This window comes from Panthera pardus, unplaced genomic scaffold, assembly GCF_024362965.1.
Source record: "Panthera pardus isolate Hobbes unplaced genomic scaffold, ASM2436296v1 HiC_scaffold_15, whole genome shotgun sequence".
NCBI classification, from domain to species: domain Eukaryota; kingdom Metazoa; phylum Chordata; class Mammalia; order Carnivora; family Felidae; genus Panthera; species Panthera pardus.
Window position 1 is genome coordinate 67791113 of NW_026526710.1, and position 27815 is coordinate 67818927.

The 27815-nt window shown below is 34.9% G+C and overlaps 1 protein-coding gene across 5 annotated transcripts in view; it reads left to right on the forward strand.

Annotated features, from left to right (window-relative positions):
* The first annotated feature begins 20 nt into the window (after positions 1-20).
* CUNH18orf54 (chromosome unknown C18orf54 homolog) overlaps positions 21-27815 on the forward strand; it is a 62137-nt gene continuing 34342 nt past the window's right edge. Inside the window, exons 1-8 of one of the 5 annotated variants that reach the window (XM_053902742.1) lie at positions 54-167; positions 822-917; positions 3304-3629; positions 4708-5496; positions 5815-5969; positions 15483-15614; positions 16887-16957; positions 25393-26304. In XM_053902742.1, coding sequence (XP_053758717.1) covers positions 3347-3629; positions 4708-5496; positions 5815-5969; positions 15483-15614; positions 16887-16957; positions 25393-25465 — 1503 coding nt within the window. In that variant the 5' untranslated portion in view covers positions 54-167; positions 822-917; positions 3304-3346 and the 3' untranslated portion in view covers positions 25466-26304. Of the gene's footprint in view, positions 168-427; positions 918-3303; positions 3630-4707; positions 5497-5814; positions 5970-15482; positions 15615-16886; positions 16958-25392; positions 26305-27815 lie in introns of those variants that run through there. The other 4 variants (XM_053902740.1, XM_019464007.2, XM_053902739.1 and 1 more) reach the window with 4 other exon arrangements.

Genomic DNA, 27815 nt, shown 5'->3' on the forward strand with positions numbered 1-27815 from the left:
GCTGTGACGGCGCAGCTGGCTTCAAGCAAGCGGAGCCTGAGGCGGGGCGGTGTCCGGGTCGGGGATGCTGTATCGCGTCTCCCGTCCGGTAACAGGCGCAGGCTTTCGGTGGAGAGTTGTGGAAGTGTGCGTTTTTTTTTTTTTTATCTCTTTTGGAGACTTCGTCGGTGAGTTCGGCCCGAAAAGGGGCTGTAGTTTCGAGGGGCGCCCCATCCTTGGACGGCCCGTGGGAGAAACCAGAGAAAGAGTGGCGTGGAGGGAAGAGGAGGACGTCTGCTGAGGGCGGGCGCGAGTGGACATTCCCCGTGGGAAGAGAACGTCTTTAGCGGGAGGCTCCCGAGCGGGGGGAGAGTCGCGGAACGGGACGGAGGGGCCCTGACGTGGGCTTCGGGAGACTCGAGGCGTCTATAGAAGAGGGCGGGGCGGAAGGGGGATTGGGCCCTCGGGGCTGTCACCTCGGAAAAACTCCGTCCGCGCCCGGTGGGGCTCACGGCTGCTGCCTAATAAATGACTTCTGGGTGGAAGTAGCTAACTGAAGTGGTTGTGACCGCCGGGGGTGCTGGAATCCTGCAGGGTGGGTGACTCCTACGTAAAGGGCGGAAGGATTGAAGCCAGCGCGTCGAGAGGGGAAAAGATGCTCTCCCGCAGGGATGCCAGCGATCTTCGCTTTCCGGGTCGATTAATTCTTGTCGTTTAGCTGTAGAATAAACAAAATTCGGTGTCAAAACGTAAACCACAGAGCTGTTGTTTCTAGTTCTTCATTGCGCGCGAGCTGTTCCTATTGGTTATTTAACAGTGACCATTCTGTTCTTGAATCAAAGGTAGTTGAAACTTGTTGCCATTCGTGTAACATTTCATTCTTCGGAATGATGGATTTCCTTTTGGAGATAGGAGCGGAAGTGTTTACGGAAGAAATGGTGAGATAATGGGATTTGCTTCCAAATAATCCTGTAGTGGAAGTGCGGAGAAGTGGGTGGATAGAAAGTTGGGGTGTGTGGGTGATTGATTGAAGCAGGGTAATGGGTGCAGGGGGGTTTATTAAAGTGTTAATTCTGGGGGCGCCTGGGTGGCTCAGTCGGTTAAGCGACTCCGGTTCAGGTCATGATCTCGCGGTTCGTGAGTTCAAGCCCCGCATCGGGCTCTGTGCTGACAGCTCGGAGCCTGGAGCCTGTTTCGGATTCTGTGTCTCCCTCTCTCTGACCCTCCCCCGTTCATGCTCTGTCTCTCTCTGTCTCAAAAATAAATAAATGTTAAAAAAAAAAATAAAATAAAAAAAAATAAACGTTAAAGTGTTAATTCTACTTTTGTATACTTTGGGGAGCTCTCCCCAATGAGAATTCAATTGTGGCTTTTCTTTCTGCCCTCCTATGAACTAAAATAAATGTTGTTACCCACTTACTGAGAACTGTAATCCAACAGCTTTACCTTTTAGGGGTTCGTTTTTGTTTCTGTTTTTTATTTCAAGTTTTTATTTAAATTCTAATTGTTTAACATATGTAAGTTGGTTTCAGGTGTAGAATTTAGTGTTTCATCACTAACATATACACCCAGTGATCGTCACAGCAAGTACCCTCCTTAATTTTTTTTTTTTTTTTAATGTTTATTTTTGAGAGAGAGAGAGGGACAGACAGACAGATACAGATCGCGAGCAGGGGAGGGCACAGAGAGGCAGAGGCAGAATCTGAAGCAGGCTCCAGGGTCTGAGCTGTCAGCACAGAGCCCGACCCGGGGCTCGAACTCTCGAGCTGTGAGATCGTGACCTGAGCTGAAGTCGGAGGCTTAACCGACTGAGCCACCCACACCCCACAAATACCCTCCTTAAGGGTATATCACCCATTTAGCCCATTCCCTGCCCACCTCCCTCCATCAAACCTGTTTGTTCTCTGTACTTAAGAGTCTCTTTTGGTTTGGTTTCCTCTCTCCTTTTTTGGTCCCTTCTCCTGTGTTCCAGTGTCATATGAGTGAAATTGTATGGGGTTTGTCTTTCTCTGACTTATTTCGTTGGAATAAGGGAGAAAATGTTGGGTCAAGCCATATTTACTTGAGAAAATTTAAACATCATTAGTGAAAGCGGTAAAGAAAGAGCCCAGCTGACTTAGTCTAGCCATTCTTTGGAGGCAAACCAACATCACAGTATTCAGGGAAATCAAAGAGGCTAATTAACCGTTATCTTATGTTCTGTGGCTGCAAAGGCAGATGCATGCTCTAAAGCTGAGGCAGGATGCTGTTTTACTCTTCTTTAAATGGAAAACTTTCAATATTTTAAAGTCAAATTTGGTAGTCATTAAGATTACATTAAAAGTTGTTCTAACTTAAACATTCCCAAAATTATAGCCCAAAGTTGAACATATTAACTTTATAACATTATAGCATGTGTTAAGTCCTAGACATTAATCTTTCCTTTTTAGTACAGAAAAAAATCCATTTCCACTGATTTAATTTTTAAGAGTATCATATCGTACTGAAGTAACACCTGTTTGTTACTTTTTAGTTTTTCAAATGATCCTATTTGATATAGATCCTATTATTACTAGTCTAAGATGAATATGTTGTCAATTTCCAAATTATCTAAGTCTCTTTTAAAAGAGAGGTAGGTTGAATCTGTGTAACATAAGAAGTGAAAATGGTAAGTGTATTGCCAAAAATGAAGGTGAGAAAATGATTAACAATAACGATATTATCTTAGGAAAAGAGCATGTTGCTAGCTCAATAAACTTGTGGTTTATTTCTTTATAATAAATACTATTAATTACTTTATTCTCAGTTTTTTTTCCCCCCAGGAAAGGGCTGGCTAAAGTTACATATTGGCATTTACAACATTAAAAGTGGATATTCTGTTCTTGCTTCTTGTTTCTAATACCTCATTTGATGCCTTTAAAAAGTTATTGAGCACCTACTATCTGCAGTGTATAATAGTAGGCTTATGAATTGAAAAATAGTCTGTATAGGGGAGTGTTAGGTATTGTGATGTCATAGAATCTATTCTCATAAGAAAAGACTGCTCATCAGTAGTTTTTAGGACTTTGAAATAGTGAGTACTCTTCTCTTGGTACTGTTCTCAGATAATTATGTGTACATAATTCCAGGCACATAGTAGGTACTCAATAAATGTTTTCTAAATCAATGATGAAGGAATTCACAATAATTATAATAATAGAAAATCAATGTGTATTGCCTAAAAATTATAGAAATGGATTTTATTCTTTAAAGAAGATTATAAAAAGTTTACAAATTTAGTAATTTCTCTCTATATGGCTATTATTCTCTTTAATGGAACCTTAACCTATTGTTTTTGTATTACAGTTTTTAAGAGAAATGAATAGAAATAACCCATTTTGAGGAAGCCATGGCAAAATCAATTACAAAACACAGAGTTTGTTCTCGGGAATCTTCAGTATCTTCTCTGCTAGCAAGCTGCAGCCTGAGTGGTAGCAATTCCTCTAACTCTGATGGCTCTTTTCAATATAAGGATAAACTGTATAGTTCTGCCTCTCAGGCTCTACAGGCCTATATTGATGATTTTGATTTAAGCCAGATGTATCCTGGTGCAAACACTGGAAAGATTAACAACAATAGGTGTTCTGCTCATATGCCAGAATTCTCCAACTATATTTGTAAACCAAACAATGGTATGCTTTTATTTTGTGTGTGTGTGTGTGTGTGTGTGTGTGTGTGTGTGTATGTGTGTGTATGTATGTGTTTTCCCCGCACTGATTTAAAGCATTTGAAAGATGTGTTGTAGCCTTGAAAAACTAGACACTTTTTTTTTTTTCCTTTGGGGTAAAAATGACTTATGTAATATGGAGGTCTGGATATTTTTCTTAAATGATTCTGTAATTCTCTGGTTCTCAAGAATTTTCAGCTAAGATCTTGTGACCTTGGAGGGGAAGCTGATGAATGTGACTAATAATAGCAGGTGGTTGATCCTAAACCCTTAAGCCATTTTATTTTAGCATAATGGAAAGAGCATTGACATGGTGTTTCTAAGTTTCATTAACTAGCTTGATGACTTCAGATAAATCTCAGTCTTTCTGAATTTATACTTGATCAATCCCAGTTGACGTGATAAGACTGTCTTCTTGATCTGTATTCTATGGGACAATAATATAAGATGTTAAGAGTTTTTCCTTGATGCAGTTCCCATGAAGACAACTTTGGAAAATGCATCTATTGATAACCCAGTTAACACTTTACTGAAGATTTATGGAATAGCCCTAGTATGGAAAAAATTTTCATTCAACTCTTAGAAGTATGTGAGCAATATATATTCCAGAAGACTGTTAGGACAGCTATTCTTTTTGTGTTAATGTTGTTGCAGGCTTAATTGGCAGAAAGCAAATTATTTTTCCACATAGTTTAATAGCATATTTTTCTTCTATGTTGCAGCCAGTGTCAAGTGACCAATAATAATATGAGTGTATTAGTGCACTGGATAGGTCTAGATGAAAAAAGGTTAAACGGTAAATAAAGAACAAGGGAAAATTTAGAGGTTGGAGAAAAAAGTGTACAACTTAGTGAAGAGATGTGAGAAAACACATTGTATTTCATCAACCTATACTATTTATACTTTTAATCAAACTTTAGTGAAGATAAAGGGAAGCAGCAAAAGTGACTCTTAAATTCTTAATTCTCATTTACTGTTAAATATTATGAAGTATTGTTGTATATGATTTAGGGAAATAAACAGAACTATGCTTTGTTTTTCAGCTTTTGAAAATGTTGATCACAAAAAAAGCTCCTTGTCCTTATCCTGTAGAAGAAAGACTGTTAATGACATAGACTCCATTAGCCTAACAACTGATGATCTATTAAAACTTCCAGCAGATGGATCATTTTCTTTTGCTTATGTTGGATCAAATCATCGAATTAGCAAGAAAAAGAAAAAATGCATTGGAAGACTGAGTTCATCAGATACTGAGAAGAATAAACATTTTCAAGAACCCTTCACTACCATGTGCAAGGATAACTTAGTTACTCCCGTTGTATACACAAATATAAATGGAAAGCAATGTGGTAGGCTGAAAAACCCAAAACTTGTGAGTAAGACTAATAAATGCGTTTCTGAACCATCTTTACCTTTTTCCAAGAAATTGTCTTTCGAGGACAGTTCAGAACACAATCTTGAAAAGAATTACCCAAGATGGCTCACTAGCCAGAAATCGGACCTTAATGTTTCAGGGATAACTAGTATACCTGATTTCACCTACCCAGTGTGGCTCCACCATCAAGACTTGCTACCTGATACAAATAGTCAAAGGATATATAAAATATTTAAAGAAGATCAGTGTTCCCCTAAACATAGTTACCAGGCACAAAGAACTTCTCGACTTACGAATAAATTAGATTGTTTTGAATATTCTTTTGAACCCTCAAACATTTCAGATTCCTTGAATGATGATAAAGGATTGATTAATGAATGTAAATGTGATTCTCAACATAGCCAGTGTCAATGTGAGAATCCAGTTCTCCCAGGACAAACCAAAAAGCCATTCAGTGGTAATTGTTTTGTTTTATTTTTAAGAACCAAAGAAAGTGCTGTAAATTTGACCTAATGTCTAGGAGCTTTTATGTTACATTCTTGATGTAATGAACAGATGATAAATCTTGAACACATGATGGTCTTCATTTATGTATCATTTTGTGCCTAGAAAATGTCTCTTCTCCCCTTTTTTCCTTTGAAATGTCATTAAAAAATTTGTTACAGATGTGTGTATATTCTAAATTATCTGAATTCTTACTTGTTTGTTGCCTTTGAGATTTTGTTGTGCTCTGCATTTACTTTTTTTCTTGAATTAATTTAATCTTTTAAATTAGGTGACAAAATTGAATTGCTTATCCTGAAGGCCAAGAGAAATCTAGAGCATTGTGCTGAAGAGTTACCGAAGTCTAAGAAAAAGGATGATAGTCCTTGTTCATTAGATAAACTTGAAGCAGAAAGATCATGGGAAAATATCCCTGTTACTTTGTACGTAAGTTACAATGGAAAAAGTTTTTAGTTCTCCAAGTGAAAAATGTCGTGTGAACAGTTAATTTATTTTATTTATTTATTTAAAAAATTTTTTTCAATGTTTATTTATTTTTGAGAGAGACAGCCAGAACAGGGGACGTGCACAGAGAGAGAGGGAGACACAGAATCTGAACCAGGCTCCAGGCTCTGAGTTGTCAGCACAGAGCCGGATGTGGGGCTTGAACTCACGAGCTGTGAAATCATGACCTGAGCTGAAGTCAGATGCTTAACTGACTGAGCCACCCAGGCGCCCCAGTTAGTTTATTTTTTACATAACTCTGTGATAATTGACAATTATAGTGACATGTTAATTCTATAGAATGTTGCCTTTGTGTTGTTTCTTTGAATTGCATTTTTCAGTTGTTACCACAAGATGGTGTAATGTTGCATAACCTTAGGCACATTATACAACTTTTGTCTTTATGTGTTTTTTTTTGTTACACTGTAAAATACTGATTTTACTGGTGAAAAATCACAACCAAAAGCAACCTATTTTGCAGATGGAAAAGTGCTATGAAATTCTTGTTTTCTTTTTACTTTTAAGTTTTTTTCTCCCTCTATATTCTTTCCAAATATGGAGTTATGCAGTTATCCATTTTTTTCGTTTACATTTTATTTTCTCTTAGTCATTATTTTCCTTAAACAGTGGTGGTGTTTTGGTATGGTCTATTGTAATACATTTTTGTAGTTTCTAATATTGTTTTTATTTGTGTGCTTAACCTTGTTACAACATGGTTTCTCAGAATAATTTAAACTGTCTACATCGATGCCTATGAATGTGGTGTGGAGTAAGAATTGAGCTTAGGTAGGAAAGCTTTTTTCCTTAGTGATATTATTGTCTGAACTCATAAGAAATGCATTCTTGGTAACCCTATATCCTGCCTTATGCTCTGATAATTTATCTTCTGTTGTCTAAACTTTCATTCTGTCATACTCTGTTATAGACAGAGTCTGTTAATTGCTGGATCCATTTTTTGATCACTTCTCAGTTGAACATCTTATTATTTTTTTTTAATATGGACAATTAATATAATTCTGGTTTGGAATCGTAGCTCTGTTACTTTTTTTGTCTTTGCTGACACCTTATACAAGTTAAACTGTTTTGTACAAGACCTTATATAAATTCTCTACTTGGGGTTGTTGTGAGGATTCATTTGATTAGAGAATATAAGGTACTTAGGACAATTTCTGACTTACGATGAGCTGTCTTGTAAATTGTTAATAGTGGTGATAATTATCCAGAATATTTTTTTTCCTCATTTAGCTTTATTTCTCAATTGTTGCTTCAATAGTATCTTTATTTTTTGAAACTTGGGTTAATAATTAGCTCACTTAATTCTTAAACTTTTTTTCTAATTTCTTATTTTCTTGTCAGTTGGTCTTGGTAATTGTAAAGTACCATAGTATGAATACTTTACTTTCAATTGCAACCAACAAGAATGGGTGAGCAAATAGTATCAGAGGTGTTTAAGAATAAAATTTTTGAATGCTTTTAGTGTATTATGTAATTAGATACTATAATTTATGCTTGTATAATTATTATTATAATCGTTGGTTTGGCCCAGTACCTTGCATATAGAAGTTGACTTCTGGAAGAATTCATATTGTGATGGGTATGTTTGTACATAAAATGAATGATGGATTGTCAGAAGGAATAGACCTGACCTTAGTATGGTGTTGACAAATTATTGTCAATCTACCATCAAAACAAAAATTGACTAGGAAGTAGTCAAGGTAGTATACTGAAAGGTAGAACACAACCACAATAAGATAACTGCTTTTTTTTTGTATTTGTTTAACATTTTTATAATGGAAAATTTCCAAGAAATACAAAAGTAGAAGAATAGTATAATGAATTCTTATGTATCCCACACCCATCTTCAGTAATCTGGTAAATGCTTTTTGATGGTGGTAGATGGATGTGCAAACTCCTTTGGTAAAGAATGTGAGAAAAGACTACATGGGAGTAAGAAAAACCTCATAGTGAGTTACAAATCAAAGGAGTCAATAATGAAGTGCTGCTAATTATTAAGAAAAAATTAGAATTGTGACATTTATATGTTAGGGAAAGATTCTTAGATATCTGATTACTTGAGTTAGAAACACATTTTATGTTGATATATAAATGAGAAAGAATGACTTTGTTCTCTGTGACTAATAGAATTTGTTTTGGGAGAATTCTGACTTTTGCTGGGGTTGCCCTACTGTCCCTTGAAACATCAAGAAAGAAACTAATATTTATTGTGCCAGGTACATAGAGTTAATTTATGCAATACTTCTGTGAGATAAATGGGACTACTAATGTAAAACTGAAGTTTAGGTAAATAAATTATATAAAGTCACATAGTGAGTGGGATTGAGGTTTGAACTCAGGAGTTTTAATTTCACAATTGATATTTTTCCTACTATAATCTGTCCTCTTTATTAATGCCAGTTCTGGAGGGCAGGACCTGTTGCTTTGACGTGGAAGAGCATGTAACTATCATCCCAGTAGAAACTCATATATTTGTGGGAGTTTTTATTATCATTGGGTAACTAACTGTTTATTTGGAAAAATGTACTGCTTATTTCACACAAATGAACTTTTGGAGTGTAGCCATCGTTCAAGGCTTATTTGTTTGAGGACTAATGTTTTCACTTGATAATTTTTTCTTAAAGCTTTAAAGGAGAGGGGCACCTGGGTGGCTCAGTCGGCTAAGCCTCCGACTTCAGCTCAGGTCACAATCTCACAGTTCAGGAGTTGGAGCCCCTTGTTGGGCTCTGTCCTGGCAGCTCATACCCTGGAGCCTGCTTCGGATTCTGTGTCTCCCTCTCTCTGCTCCTCCCCTGCTCACACTTGTTGGCGCGCACGTGCTCTCTCTCCCTCTTTCTCTCTCTCAAAAATAAATAAGCTTAAAAAATATATATTAAAAAAAAAAAGCTCTAAAGGAGAAACAAGGAGATAGGGAGGGTGAGATTCTAATATCAGTTTAGAGAGATAGGGAATCACCAAGCAAAATCAATATGAACTGTATTCACAATGGTTGTTTCTTGGTGATTATTTGTATTTAAATGATAACCATTCAGTTATAGACTAATTTAAAAAAAAATTTTTTTTTTTAACGTTTATTTATTTTTGAGACAGAGAGAGACAGAGCATGAATGGGGGAGGGTCAGAGAGAGGGAGACACAGAATCTGAAACAGGCTCCAGGCTCTGAGCTGTCATCACAGAGCCCGACGTGGGGCTCGAACTCACAGACCGCGAGATCATGACCTGAGCCGAAGTCGGACGCTTAACCGACCAAGCCACCCAGGTGCCCCTAGACTAATTTTTATAACTTGGGAACTTAATTACTTTCTTGTATCCTTAAATCCTATTTAGCAAATCTCCTGTTCCTGTTAACTCTGATGATAATCCTCAACAAACTTCAAGGGCAAAGTGTACTAAAGGGTTTCTCGAAGATTTTTTAAATGATAATCAGGTGGGTGAAATTAAATCTTTTTAACTTCTTAAAAGAGGATTTTTTTATTAAAAGGATTTATGACTACTATACAGATTTTAATTTCTGAGTTGTTAAAAAAAAAAAAAGATTCAAATCCCCTCTTCCTCAACATAAATGCATAAAAGCATCACTCCTAGAATTATTCATAATTTTATTTTAGTATTTTAAAGTAGAGGGACCTGGGATTGAACGCTACAGAGAGCTTAAATTATGTTTTTGTTTGTTTGGTTTTGGTTTTTTTTGGACAATGTATAAAGCATACCATTATAAAGTAAGTTATATTTTCCCATAGGATGGTTGATTATTGAGAGTTGTGTTTCTAACTAAGAAAAAATTATAGACCTCTTTAATTAAAGAAAACTTTTTTAATGTTTATTTTTGAGAAAGAGAGGGAGGAGGGAGGGAGAGAGGAGCAGAGAGGGAGACACAATTTGAAGCAGGCTCCAGGCTCTGAGCTGTCAGCACAGAGCCCGACGTGGGGTTCGAGCCCACAAACTATGAAATCATGGCCTGAGCTAAAGTCAGATGCTTTACTGACTAAGCCACCCAGGGGCCACATAAATCTCTAATTTAAAATAGGAAAATTATTACCCAGTTTTGCAAAATCAACATATGTGCATTTTGCATGTAACCCCACAATAAAAAATAATGTGTATGTATGCACGTAAGGAATTATATATAATTTGACATAGAAATACAGCCATGGCTGTTAAATATTGAAACCATACTTTTGGGATCTTAAAATCTGGAAGATTTGGGAGGTTGAACACTCAAAAATTAACTGAAAAATTTAATAAACTGAGTTCCTTCGATGAAATTTACTAGAGAAAGTAGAGACTTTCATAATATGTTTGATCTTAGAACTTTGTGTAAGATACTATAGCAGATGTTGGGTAAGTGAAGCTTAATTATTAAATATTTATTTGATAAATATTTGAGGGCCAAGCACTTCTTTAGGAACTGTCTCCCCAGTAGTGAATAAGAGGGAGGAAATTTTCCCTTGTGTCTTGGATTTTTTATTCCACTTGGAGAGACAAACTAAACAAATATATAGTATGTGACACATAAGGGAGTACTGTAAGTATTATAAAGAAACATTAGTTGGGATAGGAAAATACAGGTACAATTTTAGATAGGGTAGTCAGGAATGATCTCTCTGTTGAGGAGATACTTGAGCAAAAATCTAAAATGAGTGAATGAGCCAGATATTCCTGAGGAAATAACTTTACATGTAAAAGTAATAGTAATTGCAGAAACCCCAAGGCAGGATTGTATTTGGCATGTTTAGGAAATATCAGACTCTAGTAGTGTAGCTCAGTCAGAATGAACAAGAGAAGGATGGTAAGATGGAGAGATAACCAGGAACCACATCATGTACCGTCTTACAAGTGATGGAATGAAGATTTTTATGTTTTATTTAGGTGAGATGAGAAGTCACTGGAGTGTTTTGAGTGGAAGCGTGAAATGATCAGATCTACATTCTAAAATATAAAATGGCAGCTATATGGAGCATAGACTTAAAAGGAGCTGGTGAAGGAGCAGGGAACCTAGTTAGGAGACTTTTTCAGTCTTTTGGGATAGGATTGGCTTAGGGTGGGTACATTGGACGTAGTCAGAAATGGGTAGACTTGGCATATATTTTGAAGATATAGACCTAGTAGGATGGAGATAGAATTCAAAGAATGAATTTCAGATGTTTGAGCCAAGCAGCTAAAAGATTGGGTGATGCCATTTACTTAGGTAAAAAGCACTAGTAGAAGAACAAATTTGTAGAAGTTCTTTTAAGTTTGAGATGAATGAATGTTAAATACTAATCAGTGGTTCCTTTTCCCCTGCCAGTACACACACAATCTCACTACCAGGGTGTTTTTGTTTTGTTTTTAATAATTTTAGATGCACCCAAAATTCCTGTCACCATTCTTTCAGCTTCCCTAATGCTATCATCTCACATACTGTAGAATAATGATCACAGACAGGGAATTAACTTAGGTATAATTTTGTTATCTAAACTATAGACTTTACTCTAATTTCACTAGTTTCTCTACCAGTGTCCTATTCCAGGATTCAACACTGCATTTAATTGTCATGATTCCTTTTAAAATAGTCTTAAAAAAAATTTTTTTTTAATGTTTATTTTTGAGAGAGAGCACGAGCAGGGGAAGGGCAGAGAGAAAGACACACACAGAATCTGAAGCAGGCTCCAGGCTCTGAGCTGTCAGCACAGAGCCTGATGTGGGGCTTGAACCCACAAACCGTGAGATCATGACCTGAGCCAAAGTCAGATGTCTAACTGAGCCATCCAGGTGCCCCCAGTTGTCAGTTTTCATTAGTCTACATCAGTCTGTGATAGTTCCTCAGTCTTCCCTTGTCTGTCATGATCTTGACACTTTTGAAGAGTACTGGTTGGTTATTTTGTTGATAGTTCCTCAGGGTTTGTCTGACGTTTTCTCATGATCAGAATGAGGTTATGCATTTTGGCAAGAATGCAATAGGAATCATGCTATGCCCTTCTCAGTGCATCATATCAGAGGGTTCATGTTATATTGATATCATTGATTTGTGTCTGATATGTGTCTTAGTTGGGCTACTTTAATAAATATGCCATAGACATGGTGGCTTAAACAACACACATTTATTTCTGTTGGCTGAGCAGTCCAAGATCAAGGTGTCTGGTGAGGTCCTGCTTCCCAGGATGCCATCTTCTCCACATAATTTCCCATGGCAGAGAACAGGGAGGAAGCAAGCCCTCTTGTGTCTCTTGGATCAGGGCACTGATCCCATTCATGAAGGCTCCACCCTAATGACCTAATTACTTCACTAAAGTCCTTTCTCCAAATACCATCACATTGGGATTAGACTTCAACATAAGAATTTTAGGGGAACACAAACATTCAGTCCATAGCAATATGTTAATAATATATTAATATACACAATTATGTTAATACTTGTGATGTTAACCTTGAACACTTGGTGTCTACTGGCTGTCTCTTTAGTAAAATTACAGTTTCCCCTTGTAATTAATAAACGGAGATATTTTGAGACTGTGCACACATGCACATCTAAATTTCTATATTTGTATATGTGTCATAGTTTATATGTATGTATAAAATCGTGAGTTTATACTTATACCTTTGACTCCAGTTGAGTCCTGCATGGCTTGTTTTAGCCTTTCTTGTTACTTATTTGTAACTTCTTTCTCCACTGGTAAGAATCCTATTATTATCCATAGTCTCTTAACTATTTGTTCATTCTTAGCATACATATAGTTTGACAATTGCTAATCCATATCCCTGTAAGGAACAAATTTACTAACTAGATCACATTATTTATGTATAGTTCTTTTTATCTTTAGCCTTACAATACCCAGTCAAATTACTGTTTTCCAAAGTTACCTTGGTTAATTATTTTCTTCCCAACCCTTCAGTGTGTTCATGTTGTTCAATTGTAATACTGTTAGGTTGTTAATTTTTATTGTACTTACTGGGTTTAAACCACATTCTATTTGGTTTAAATTGTTTTTTGAATATGTGAAACATTACTATAGTTCTGAGAGAGCTATACAAAAAAGATATACTCCAAGACATTCACTCAAGTTTTAATGACGAGTCTCAGGACAAATTCTATCAGACATACCAACATTTATTAAATGTTCATTAGTGAATTGCACAAATAGTTTATATAATCTATTTCACAGTTTTCTTTTTGCAACTCTGATCACTAGTTTGCATGAAAAATCCACTCCAGGCTTTTGTAACCCTTATGGTTGGCATCAGGCAACTAGAAAAAAAATTTTTTTTTAATGTTTATTTTTTTAAGGCAGTGGCTGAATGCATGTAACTTAGAGATAATGCTTCAGGTCTGTCTACAAGAGTCAGGAGGATAAGGCTAATTGAATCCTTAATCCTTGTTTATTTTTCTTTATTTTTATCACTTTTTAAAATATTTGTTTATTTTTGAGAGAGAGCGCATGAGCAGGTGTGAACATGAGTGAGGGAGGGGCCAAGGGGGGGAACAGAGGATCTGAAGCAGGCTCCAGGCTCTACACTGATAGCAGAGAGCCTGATGCGGAGGGGCTCTCAAACTTATGAACTGTGAGATCTTGACCTGAGCCAAAGATGGAAGCTTAACCAACTGAGCCACCCAGGCGTCCCTATTTTTCTTTATTTTTTAAATTTTGGTGAAATATGTGTAACATAACATTTACTATTTTAACCATTTTTAAGTGTACAGTTCTATGCAGTAAGTACCTTCACATTGTTGTGCAGCCATCACCACTGTCCATGTGTAGAACTTCTTCATCTTCCCCAACTGAAACTATACTCATTAAATACTAACTCCCCGTTCCTCTTTTGCCCCGCCTCTGGCTAGCACCATTCTGCTTTCTGTTTCTATGAATTTGACTACTCTAGGAACCTTACATGTTTTATTAGTCGGCTGTGATAACAAAATACTTTAGGCTGGGTGGCTTAAACAGTAGAAATTTATTTCTCACAGTTCTGCAGTTTGGGGAATCTAAGATCAAAGTGCTAGCTGATTCTGTTCGTGGTGAAGGCTCTCTTCCTTGCTTGTAGGCAGCTGCTTTCTCACAGTGTCCTTCCATGGCCTTTCCTTGAGCTGTCAGGTGTCTTTTATTAGAAGGACACTAATCCTGTGGTATGTGGGCCCTACCCATATGACCTCATTTAACCTTAATTACTTCCTTATGGCCCTATCTCCAAATATAGCTGCATTTGAGGTTAGGGCTTCAACATGAATTTTTGTTGGGAGGGGTACAGTTCAGTCCATGGCATCATGTAAGAACCTGTCTTTTGGTGACTGGCTTATTTCCCTTAACCTAATGTCTTCAAGGTTCGTCCATGTTGTATCATATGTCAAAATTTCCTTCCTTTCTTAGACTGAATAATACTTCATTGTATGCACCATGTTTTGTTTACCCATTCATCTGTGATGGATACTTGGGTTGTTTCTACTTTTTGGCTATTGTGAATAATGCTGCTATAAATATGGGTGTATAAATAATCTGTTTTGAGTCTGTACTTTTATTTCTTCTACCTATATAGGCAGAAGGGGATCATAGGGTAATTCTGTGTTTAATTTTTTGAAGAATTGCCATACTGTTTTCCACAGCAGCTGCATCATTTTACATTTCTATATCCCATTTCTTATACTCTATTCATGTAATTGTGGAGAGCGTGCTTAACTTTGAACCTCTTCACTAATGAGATTCTATTTCTAATATTCTTGTGCTTGTCAACAACTTCCTCTAGACTTGAAGTTTAAATAGTATGTCAGTTATATTGTCTATACTGAAATATATTATTATGTGGCCATTATGTGGTAGCTACCAGAACACAGCAACTCATTTGAAAGATATAAAAATAATAGGTTGGTAAGAAGACTTGAAAAAAAGTTTTAAAAAATATCCCTTATGGATTCTCTTAAAAGAATCCTGATCATGTTATTTAGTGCTGTTGCCTTCTTTGGATGCACGTAAGATCAGTTGATAATTGAGGTTTGAGTGTTTTTTTACATAGCAAGGAATGTGTGACCAATGAGTAAGTGAAAAACTAGCATTCTCTGTGTGAAAACATTTAAAAGTGTTTAGAGAATGCTGTATTTGAAATTCTGGTTCTTGTTCAGCTAATAACTAGCTTTATTTACATACCCGAGAAAGAGCATGTTGGCCTACCTGAGCTCTGAGGACCTTCCATTTCTAAAAATCTGTGATTTTAAATGTATAAATGAAAGCATTGCAAATGTGAACATGTACTGTTCATTTGAAAAGAGCAGGGACTAGAAAGGATGTGTCAAACTTCATGGTTGTCTCTAAATAACTTGCAATTGGGTAAGGGGAGGTGTTGAGTTACAATAATGACTTTTCAAAACACATTATTGATTTGAATTTTTGCATTTTATATTGTGGGGAAAATACAAAATAAAACTTTTTCCTCCATGAATTTGCTTGGTTAATCATTCATCTGTTTTATGTCAGAGCTGTACCCTTTCTGGAGGGAAACATCATGGTCCTGTTGAAGCCCTGAAACAAATGTTATTTAATCTTCAAGCAGTACAAGAAAGTTTTAATCAGAATAAAACTGTAGATCTGAAAGAAGAAATTAAGCAAGTAAGCACAAACTTGATTTATGAATTGAGATCTGTGAATGTGAATTAAGATCTGTGGAGATATACGATACCTTCCCAGATCTTTTTCAGTTTGACCTCTAGTTTTATGTCAATAAACATGCCACATAACTCATGTTCTAGAGTTGTAATACTGTTATTTTTTGTAAAAATTAACTCAAATTTAATACTGTTACATTTCTGTAGCTGTGTACCCCTGAATAGATTATCCTCTTTTGTTCATGGTTATAAATACAGCATCTTGTTTAGATATGACAGTGTTACAATTATAGTTATGGAAGGATTGTAGGAATTGTTTTTTAATGCACTGCAACATTATTGGTATAACCCAACTTTTTGTATTTATATTTGAGGAGGCCTGGAAATCCTTTTCAACTTTGGACTTCTCTACATAACCTATGTCTGCTGAAATTTTATTGTTACCATGTGTTTGACTTTTCTTATAGTTGATGTAAAATTTTATTTCAAAACCATTGTGTTTTTATGTATTGCCTAGGAATTTCGAAATCTCTTGGTGCTTTGGACTGCTATTCTATAGGGGTAGAGTTTTCTTCACAATAGTACAGTATTTATACTCTCACAAGTCTGATTGTAAATTCTAATTCTGCCACTTAACTAGCAAGTGCAGTATTTGTACAAATCTCTTAACCTCTTTAGTTTTAGTTTCTTCTTCTGTAAAATGTGGTTGTTGAAAAGATAAATTGAGACAGACTACGTGAAGTACTTGTATAGTGCTTGGCTCCTGATAAAAACTTAATAGCTGGTAAATACTTAATAAATATTTTTATTGTCATTGCTTTGTTATTCTTATTCAGTGGAGCTATATGAAATTCAGTTTAAATTACAAATGAATGGATCAGCTCTTGGAAACTGTCAAGCCTGAATTGTATTTCAATTTCTATACATTTTAATGATTATTACAGTAACATATAGCGTGTAATCTATCCCTTTTCCCCCTCCTGTTAAACATCATTGAGACATAACCTTGTTCATTATAGTCTTAATTTGAAGCCAAGGTTTTATTTTTATTGGACATATAATTTAGAAGCATACTTGAAAGATGAATAAGTAGTAGTTTTATTTTTAGAATAAAGAAAATATTTAATGCTTTACTGAAAATTATTTGCTAGAATTATTTCCTTGGAAATGTAGACTGTTTTTTAATGTTCTCATTTTTCACATACTAAGTAGCACTTAAGTTTATAGTTATATAATATTTTCAATATTTTGTTATATTTGGTGTTTTTAATAATAGGTTTCAGAAGACAATTTCTCTCAATTACAGTTGAAGGAAAGTATGGTTCCTATTACTAGATCACTTCAAAAGTAAGTATTCTCTACTAATTTCTTAAGATGTTATGGATACAAATCCATTTTAGTCATCTCTTTGAAATCAGAAGATTCCAGGAGAAATTAAGTAGTTCTAAGAATAGATAGACTTGATATTTTTAAAAATGCTAATTTTTAATTTATATTCAAGTTAACATATATTACAATGATGATCTCAGGAGTAGAATCCAGTGATTTATCCCCTATATATAACACACAGTGCTCATCCTAACAATTGTCTTCCCTAATGCCCATCACCCATTTAGCCCATCCCCCCTTCCACAGCCTCTCCAGCAGCTCTCAGTTCTCTATATTTGTCTCTTATGTTTTGTCCCCCTCCTTGTTTTTATATTATTTTTGCTTCCCTTCACTTATGTTCATCTGTTTTGTATCTTAAATTCCACATATGAGTGAAGTCATATGATATTTGTCTTTCTCTGACTAATTTTGCTTCGCATAATACACTCTAGTTCCATCCATGTTGTTGCAGATGGCAAGATTTCATTCTTTTTCGTTGGTGGGTAATACTTCATTGTATATATATACTACATCTTTATCCATTCATCTGTCGATGGACATTTGGGCTTTTTCCATACTTTGGTTATTGTCGGTAGTGCTACTATAAACATTGGGGTGCATGTGCCCCTTTGAAACAGCACACCTGTATCCTTTGGATAAATAGCCAGTAGTGCAATTGCTGGGTCATCAGGTAGTTCTCTATTTTAAATTTTTTGAGGAACCTCCATACTGTTTTCCAGAGTGGCTGCACCAGTTTGCATTCTCACCAGCAGTGCAAAAGGGTTCCTATTTCTCTGCATCCTCGCCAACATCTGTCGTTGCCTGAGTTGTCAATTTTTAGCTATTCTGACGGGTGTGATATGGTATCTCATTGTGGTTTTAATTGGTATTTCCCTGATGATGAGTGATGTTGAGCATTTTTCCATGTCTATTCATGTCTTTTGCTCATTTCTTCACTGGATTATTTGTTTTTTGGGTGTTTGATAAGTTCTTTATAGATTTTGGATACTAACCCTTTATCTGATATGTCATTTGCAAATATCTTCTCCCATTCTGTCAGTTGCCTTTTAGTTTTGCTGATTGTTTCCTTTGCCGTGCAGAAGCTTTTTATCTTGATGAGGTCCCAGTAGTACATTTTTGCTTTTGTTTCCCTTGCCTCCTGAGACATGTTGAGTTAGAAGTTACTGCATCCAAGGTCAAAGAGGTTTTTGTCTGAAGTTACTGCATCCAAGGTCAAAGAGGTTTTTGTCTGCATTCTCGAGGATTTTGATGGCTTCCTGTCTTATGTTTGGGTCTTCCATCCATTTTGAGTTTAGTTTTGTGTATGATGTAAGTAAGTGGTTCAGGTTCAGTCTTTTGCATGTTGCTGTACAGTTTTCCCAACAGCATTTGCTGAAGAGACTGTCTTTGTTCCATCAGATATTCTTTCCTGCTTTGTCAAAGATTAGTTGGCCGTACGTTTGTGGGTCCGTTTCTGGGTTCTCTATTCTGTTCCATCGATCTAAGTTCTGTTTTTGGTCAGTACCATACTGTCTTGATGATTACAGCTTTGTAGTACATCTTGAAGTCCAGAATTGTGATGCCTCCAGCTTTGGTTTTCTTTTTCAAGATTGCTTTTTCTATTTGGGGTCTTTTCTGGTTCCAGACAAATTTTAGGATTGTTCTAGCTCTGTGAAGAATGCCGGTGTTATTTTGATAGGGATTGCATTGAATATGTAGATTGCTTTGAGTAGTATCAGTATTTTAACAATATTTGTTCTCCCAATCCATGAGTATGGAATATTTTTCCTTTTACTATGTGTCTTCTTCAATTTCTTTCATAAGCTTTCTATAGTTTTCAGTGTATAGATTTTTCATCTCTTTGGTTAGGTTTATTCCTAGGTATTTTATGGTTTTTGGTGCAATTATATATAAATGGGATTGAGTCCTTGATTTCTCTTTCTGCTGCTTCATTATTGGTGTATAGAAATGCAACTGATTTCTGTGCATTGATTTTATATCCTCTGATTTTGCTGAGTTCATGCATCGGTTCTAGCAGTGTTTTGGTGGAATCTTTTGGGTTTTCTGTACAGAGTATCATGTCGTCTGCAAAGAGTGAAAATTTGACTTCCTCCTTGCCGATTTGGATGCCTTTTATTTCTTTGTGTTGTCTTGATTGCTGAGGCAAGGACTTCCAATACTATGATGAGTAACAGTGGCGAGAGTGGACATCCCTGTCGTGTTCCTGACCTTAGGGGGAAAGCTCTCAGTTTTTCTCCATTGAGGATGATATTAGCGATGAGTCTTTTGAATATGGCTTTTATGATCTTGAGGTATGATCTTTCTATCCCTACTTTCTTGAGGATTTTTATCAAGAAAGGATGCTGAATTTTGTCAAATGCTCTCTCTGCATCTATTGAGAGGATCATGTGGTTCTTGTCCTTCCTTTTATTAATGTGATGTATCACACTGATTGATTTGCAGATATTGAACCAGTTCTTCATCCCAGCTATAAATCCCACTTGGTCATGATGAATAATTCTTTTAATGTATTGTTGGATCCAGTTGGCTCATATCTTGTTGAGAATTTCTGCATCCTGTACTTGGTATTTTTAAGCTTCATGGAACATATTGTTTAATCCTCAACTTTTCTCTTAAACTTGTGCTATTTCCTTTAATGTGTTCTTAAGACCTAATGAGATAACCTTAGATGCCTAAATATATGGATATGAGTGGCTTAGAGAGATTCTCTTTTCATTTGTGTAACAGCAAAAATTTGACATAGTATTGTTATGGATATCATGGAAGAACAACTTGTTTATGAAATGTGTTTTTATGTATTCCCTCTAGAATACATATAATAATGATAAATCTGTCATTATTTGACATCTCTCTACAGAAACCTAAAGTGGGCATAATGTCCTGGATATAAAGATAGGTCTAAATGCCTTGAGTGGGTTAATCCGTCTGTTTTCTTAGTTACGTTATCTTAAGCAAAAAATGTGGAGATGAATGCAAATCTTTCCTATAGTCATGGTATTTGCAGAGGGCATGGTATTTATTTATTTATTTTTATTCTTTTTTTCTTTCATAATTGAGTTTTTATTTGTTGTTCCGAGGATCAGTACAGACAATTCAATTTGTACATAATTCTTAACGTACGTACCGAAAACCTAAAAAAACCATGTAGCTGTGGTTCTTTTCTCAAAGTTATTCCAGTGACCTTCCAGCTTAAAATTTGGAGGCAAATTTCCCTTAACAGTATATCAAGTACCGGTATCTTCAAATGTTGATATGCTGTTACATATCACCTTAATTCACAATTTAATGTCATATACGCTACATACTCAAATTTTCAATCTTGCACAGCACATTAACAAAGTCACTAGGAAACTGGACTACCACGAGGAATGGTATTTATTTATGGGTTTGGTTGTGTGAATGTTAAGTGCCCTCAGAAGATGGAATACTGAGCTTTAGGAAATGCTAAGATTGAAAGTTTTTACTTTAATAACTCCATTTCACTTGGCTAGAAGTGGGGCTAAACAAATCTTGTCTACCTTTTGTCCTTCAGAATGTGTTTAGAATTCTGTTATCTAAGGAAGTGGTGGAAAAGTGAAACACTAGACATGTAAACTTTTGACTCTAATTGCCGTGATATTTATGTGTATGTACGTGCATGCACACACACTTTTTTTTTTAACTTCCATAGTTTAAAAATATATGCATGTATGATTTTTTCCCTGTGACTTTATAATTTATAATTTTCTGGGTAGAAATAATGCCTTACTTTACAGTTTGCCATAGTATTTTGGTATAGTATTCCTATCTGGTAGGAGTCCGTAAATAATGATAATAACATTTTTTGAACACTTAACCAAGTGTCAGTGTTCTTAGTGCTTTTGAGTAATTCATGTGATCTTTACAACCCTATGAGGTTGTATTATTATTTTCATAATTCAGATCAGGTAATAAAATTCAAGTAATTAACTTGCCCAAGGTTATATAACTAGTAAGAGGTAGCACTGGGTTTCAAATCAGATGGTCTGATTCTACAGCCTATGTTGTTAACACTCCTTTTATTAATGATAGCGGTACATTATCCATTTGGACTGGTGCAGGGCCTCAATTGATTATCTAGTATAAAGACCTCATTCTGCCTTAAAATTTAAAATAAGATGACTTCAAGCTTTCCATGTTTCTTAAAAGTATTTATATTGAACTTGTGTCATAGACTTAAATATGTTTTCTAAGTACATAGCCTGGAAGATGTTTTTGTTGGTGAAAATGAACACTGGGCCATAAGTAATTAAATGAACACAAAAATTGGTACTGATTGTAGGGGCACTTTTACCATTAGCTGAAAGTTTTTTTTGGTAGTAGTACCTTTTTTTTCTGGCTTAGACAATCAGTAATCTTGACTAGATATAAAATGCCATTTTCAGAGTAAGATTCATGTTTGCAGATGGCTGTTAGCTGTTGATTCTGTTAGATTAGCTGGGGCAATCTTGATTTGGCTTTTACTTTACATTTCAAAATTATTATCAGTAAAGTACTGATATGAAGTAAGTTTAAACTTTTAAAAGTATGTTAGTACATGTTTTCTTTATTTTTAGTGTGTAGATTATTTTAAGGACAATTTGAAATTCAGATTTTTCTGGTTAGGTTTATGGCCATCTTTTCATATTTTAAAATAAATAGACTCAGCTTTTTCAAAAGTTGCAGATTATACCTTGGATGCTTTAATGACCTTTCCTAGGATGAAAATCCTAGTATGTCTCTCTCTCTATCCCTCAAATAAAAGTTCTTGTTTTTAACAGTTTGACTGCTAACCAGTTTTAAAATGTCTTTCATTAGGCTCAGGAAACACTATGCTCTTAGTATGGGTTCTGTTTACTCTGTTGGACACTCAGTTTTCTTATGTTCTTTCATTAGAAATAATTGCTCTCTAGGAAGATTCATTGGACCAGAAGTATAAAAGACTGAGTAGCCTAAGATGTTGTTTTTTTCCAGAGGGATTTTGCTTTGAATAGGAATCTAAATTGTAATTGTTTTGTATCTTTATAATTCTTAGCTTTGTCTTATGCATTTACATATTAGGAACTTGATAAAAACGTATTAACTGAAACCTCGAAGAGAGAAATTTGCCATCTTTAAGCAAATGAAAAAATTGTAGTTTTTGAACACGGGCCTTTTCTAGAACTTGTATGTCATGTAAGCCACCAGCTACTCTGTCTAGGCTGGTTGTGAAGAATGAGCGATAATTGTATTGCTCATACACTATAAAGGTGAGCAGTAGGAGACGATTGCAAAATCATCAGTCATCCAAAAATAATTTGTACTGGCTTTGGAGTATATTGCTTTATATATAATTTGGAAATGAATGTGTAAGATTTTATGGTTTTCAGCAAGTTAAAGGCCTTGCTGTGAAGATTTAATGATAGCTAGAAAGTTGTCCTGTTTCTCACTTCTCTTTTCCCCGCTGTTTTCTGATCTTCATTCTATACCAGAGATAGATAGAATTAACCTCTCAGATTTGTAAAACATGATCCTAGAGCAAAAATTTTTCTTTATACTAATGTTCTCTGCTAAGATCTAGGGAGTGGTAGGCATTTTGTTTAGTTGTTGCTGGATGCGAGCCTGAATATAAGCCAGTAAACATAATACTTAAGAACAGCCAGTATAGCAGTACTAATAGAAAACCAGAGGCAAGGTATCAATGAGTAAATTAAAATACAGTTTGATTGCTTTCATATAATCGGTCTGTTATTAAGTTTCTATGGGCTCATTGATTGATACATTCTCATAATAAGACATGCATCTTTTAAATTTCAGTTTTTAAGGTGAATGACTATTCAGTGTTGTAACATAACTCTTAAATTTATATTTTTCCCATTAGCTTGCTTTTTCACTTTTTTAAAGAAGAAACTCGAGTAATTTCCTTATATAATTTTACCCCATGCTTCTCCCTACACATACCTTTGAAATAATAAATCACTTTTGGTGGCCTCTTCTCTAAGTAGATTGATTGATTGATTGATTGTCTTGTTCTAAGCAGGGCAGATAGAGGTTAAATGAAAGGAAATGAAAGCTGTTGTGTGTAGCTGAGGTAGGGGGACTGAAGAGTTCACATTACCGCTTAGCTTTTTCATTCATTCCCATCATACCACACCCCTCCCTTCCCTTCCCATCCTTCTTTTTTCTCCCTAATACTGTTTTTTAAAGACATAAAATAGGACGAGGAAGGAAACCAGTTATATTGAGTTATAGTTATGAAAATATTAAAATAATTTCTAATTGCTAATTTCTAAAATAAATTTCTAATTTCTAAATTTCATATGCTTCTTACTGCATTTAAATAAGACATTTAAAATACAGGTAAGTTAAAATTCATTTAGTAAAATGGCCTTTTGCGTAACTTAAATAAAAGCATTAAACCATGATGTGGTCTTTTACTTAACGTTCACATGTTGATCAGCAAACAGAGAAAGGGAATATTGGAAAGCACCAGTGGGTCACCACTGAGACTTCACTGTTTGCTGGATGAACAACAAGGCTCAAAGTTGTCTAATAGTTGGCCAGTTATGTCATATGAACTTTTGGATTGTAGACAGAAGGACTGAGATTACATGTGTAGTACATGTGTTTAGTAATTAATGTAATTTTGTAGCTATTATATAACTATTGTAATTTTGAAGTCGTGGTGACTATAAAAGAAATTTTGAGGTACCTGCAGTGACTATAATGTAATAGAAAAGATCTCTGATTTCTCTGGCATATGAGGTCACAGATTTGGGTCTGTTGTTTGCATTCATAATGGAAGGAAGTGCTAATTTACAGGTAGCATTTAGTGAAAATAAAGATGAGAATATTTTCCCACATTAAATTTTGTAGATTCCATAAATGCAAGGGATCTGTGGCCCTCAGAGTTGTAAATAGATAAGATTCTAGCCACTTGTCCCTCCCTCCCTCCATCCCTTCCTCTCTTTCTATTCTTCTCCCTCCCTTCCTTCTTCCCTTCCTATTTTACTTTTAGCAATCACCGCACCCAGTGTGGGGCTTGAACTCACAATCCCGAGATCAGGAGTCATAGGTTCCACTGACAGAGCCAGCCAGGTGCCCCTCTTTCTTTTGAATCATAGGTTGTTAAGTAATAAGCCTGAAAAAAAGGTAGATCTAAGTCCAAAGTATATTCACAGATTATCTTCTGTCTCATAAATGTGTGTCTCTAGGAAGAAAATAATTCTTTAGGTAAAGAGATTTTACTATAGGATGTAGAAATGATAGAGTCTAGTTAATTTTACCTCTGATTGCTTAGTAACTTTGGGTGAGTTATTGTCGTTTAGTTGATAAAGATACAAATCTCAAAAATTAACTGAAGTTGCCAAAACGGTGGTAAAATCCAGATTCCTAATGTTTTTGAGTAAAAGTGTCCAAGAAGTAGAGTACAGGGAAAAAGATATAATGTAGTAGTAAGTAACAGTACTGGTTTCTTCCATCCCCTTGTCCTGGGTAAAGTGAAAGATGTATTTTATGTAATACATACTTACCGAACCCCGAACCTGTGTTAGAGACTGTAGAACAGGCCATTGTAGTCACCACCTTTCAGCTCACCTTCGAAATAGTAATTTCTGTTAGTAAACAGGTTAGTGCACATCCTAATTGCTACATTACTTGCTTTTCTTGGTCCCTTATTAATAAGAGGTCTGAAATATTGTTGATTAACTGATGTTTTCTGAGTGGTCCTTGAGGTTCTGAATGAGTAATAGGGAGGACAAACTGGAAGAATATTTTTAGAGGAAAGTTAAGGGCTTCTTTTTTCTTAGTTTGTTTGAGGGATGATTACATTTTGTCCAGAGACCTGACCTAGAATTTTAGCTTTGTTTTAGAGAAAACAGATTGTTGATATAATACCACGTAATTGTCATTTGTTTCCCCCCATGCTCAATAAAAATGAGTTTTCCTCAACTGTGACTGATATTTCAGTGCTATTTTTAAAATTTTAGCTATCTTAAATGTACATCTTAATGAATATACTTTCTTTCTTAAATAATATACCCTGTATTCCAAAAGAAAGGGTGTAATTTCACAGTTATTGTGAAAATTACATGAAGAATGTATCTTGTTAAGTGTGATACATATAAACCTATTATTAAAGTTCTTGGCAAACTTTCAAAAAAAAACCCTTGAATGTCAAAAAATACATATTTTTAAAGTAAGTGTTTATAGAATTTAAATGAATTATTTTAGCCTTCAGTTACTCAGATCTCAAGGTTTTATAAAGAAAAATTCCAAATGTTTGATACTTATTTACAAATCATTTCTCATACTAATTTTGAAGTTAATAAACAATGTAATCACCATTTGTTGCTGTCTGCATTGTCTGCTCAGTCTTTAATATTGGTTTATAATGTGTTTTGTACTTTTCAATGAAGGGCTTTGCACCATTTATCTCGCCTGAGAGACCTGGTTGATGATACCAGTGGGAAACAGTCACCGAAAACATGAAGAGGAAAATAAAACATTCCAACCAATAAATAGTCACCACAGAACAAAAATGTATATTTTTCCTATTCCTTAAACTGACAAAGAAATTATAACTCATACATTATTCTGTGATTGGTTCAAATATTATATGTTTTTTTTAAAAACCAAACTTGAAAATGTGCATAGATTTTGTGACCTATTCTCATTTTATGCCAAAATGCTAGAATGTGAACTTGAAGGACCCACACTGTGTCCTACAGTCTGATTTTGGTTTTCAGGCCAGCATATGTCCTATATTCAAAGGTGGATGATTTCCGTTCTTGAAGCTTACATGGATTTAATCTTCTTGAACATCCTCATCATTTTATCATCTGTTTCTGGATTATTAACAAACTCTTCTTGGTTTTTATCCAAAATCTCTTAAGTAGACTTTTTGATACAATTAACATCTACTTTTAAGTAGCTTAAAGGAATATCAAAGTTGTTATGGTGTATCTTATCCATATAGAGTATGTTACTTTTAATTTTCCTAAGTATTTAAGATATGTTGTATTTGCAAATAACATTAATTTAATAACGGGGTGACGCACTGCTAAAGGAACGTTGTTTTATATTGTGAAATCCAAGAGAAAACCTCATTTAATTGATATTTTGATTTTGATTCTGTGTAAGATAATTTTGGTCTTGATAGCTTACAAAGCATTTCAGGGGTGTATATTTGAGAACTTAATATTTTGATACTGATTATTTCCCAGACTTTAGTTTTGGGGTTAGCTCAAACTAATAAAAGCTATGAGATCAGTGACCAATCACTTCATGCAATTTGATAAATAAAATGAATATGGAAAATCCAAAAGCAACTCTGTATTATGAAGCTATTTTGTAAGAACTGAACTTTCTTTAAAGCAATCTGTAGTCTAAAGTCTGTCTCTAGCTGGAACTGAACTGAGCTCTGTAATTTTGCATTTTCTACCAAGTAAACTTCTAATAAGCAAGAAAGCATCTTTACCAACAACACTAGGAATTAAGTCATAAAGCATATTTTAAAAGCCTGATGAAATGAAAGAATATCTGTGTGTTTATACAAATAGTACATTTTAACATGTCCAAATTGTAGCATCTTTGTTAGGTAGTTTTACTGTCAGATAGGAATTTCTAAGTACATTGTGTTGAAGAATTTTTTCCCCCAAATTTAAATATAGACCTTTGCTATAGAACTTACACATCAAAGACTATAGAGGGAACGTTGTCATTTTTTTTTTTTTTTTGACCAAGGAGTCACCACCATGAAGTTGTTTTTTTCCAGTTTGAGAGTCGCTTGTCATTAAGTTTGTTTTGTTTAGTCTGTGGAGGTATTTCTGACATCAACATTCTATTTTCTGATTATGATCTTCTGCTTTAAAACAAATAGTTTGCATACACTCAAACAAGGCATTACTTTGATGATGAAAGTACAATGGATGTTAAAAATGCGGATTTTAAGTAGGTGAACATGAAGTCAATTTGGGTTGATCGTGTTCCAGTTTAGCTAAATCTTCTGTTAGACAAATTCCAATGGAGGCAGAAGAGATGAATATATCATCAGGTAATAAACTTCTAATCGCATATATGTTGATCAGACCTAGTATTTAGTATTTGCCTATAAAGCATTTCCAAAGAGATTCTGCTATAATGACTGAATCGCACTGATTTGATTAGTGCTGCCATTTGCAAGAAAATAGCTTCAATGCGAAGTAAAATAAGCCTTCTAAATTTTTATAACTAGTATTTTAAGAAACGGTTGATTCTACTCGATTATACTTACGAAAGGAGTATTTTTTCCTTTGTGTTAAATATGGAAGCTTAGTCATTTTAACCTAAAATGTAAATTAACTTTACTAAAGTGATTCCAACTTAAAAAAAAAAATGTATAGGAGAGTCAACTAAGAAAAATCTAAATGATAAATGTTCATGAAATTCGCTACAGAATTGATTAAATTACATGTTAAACATTTCAGTATTTTTTGAGTTTTCCAGGAGTGAGAGGAAGGCAACAGTATTAAGACTGCTGAATTGGAAATTTAAAGAAGATAATGTGCACAATTATAGGTTTTAAAAGTTGCAGTGTGAATATAAATTTTTATCAACCCCTTTCTTTTAGGTATATTTAAAAGTGTTAGGTAGAAAAAGAATTTTAATAAGACGTTTCAGATTTTTAGTTGAGTATGAAAAAAATTTAACCTAATTCCAAAATTTTTTTGAGATCAAGGGATAAAAGTGCAATGAGTATATGAAGACTCAAAACTCAACTGTATTTTCTTTAATACCAGTAGGAGCTTTACTTTCACTGTTCTCTGTGTTAGCACATTTCTGTGTCATAGAGATTTCTGAC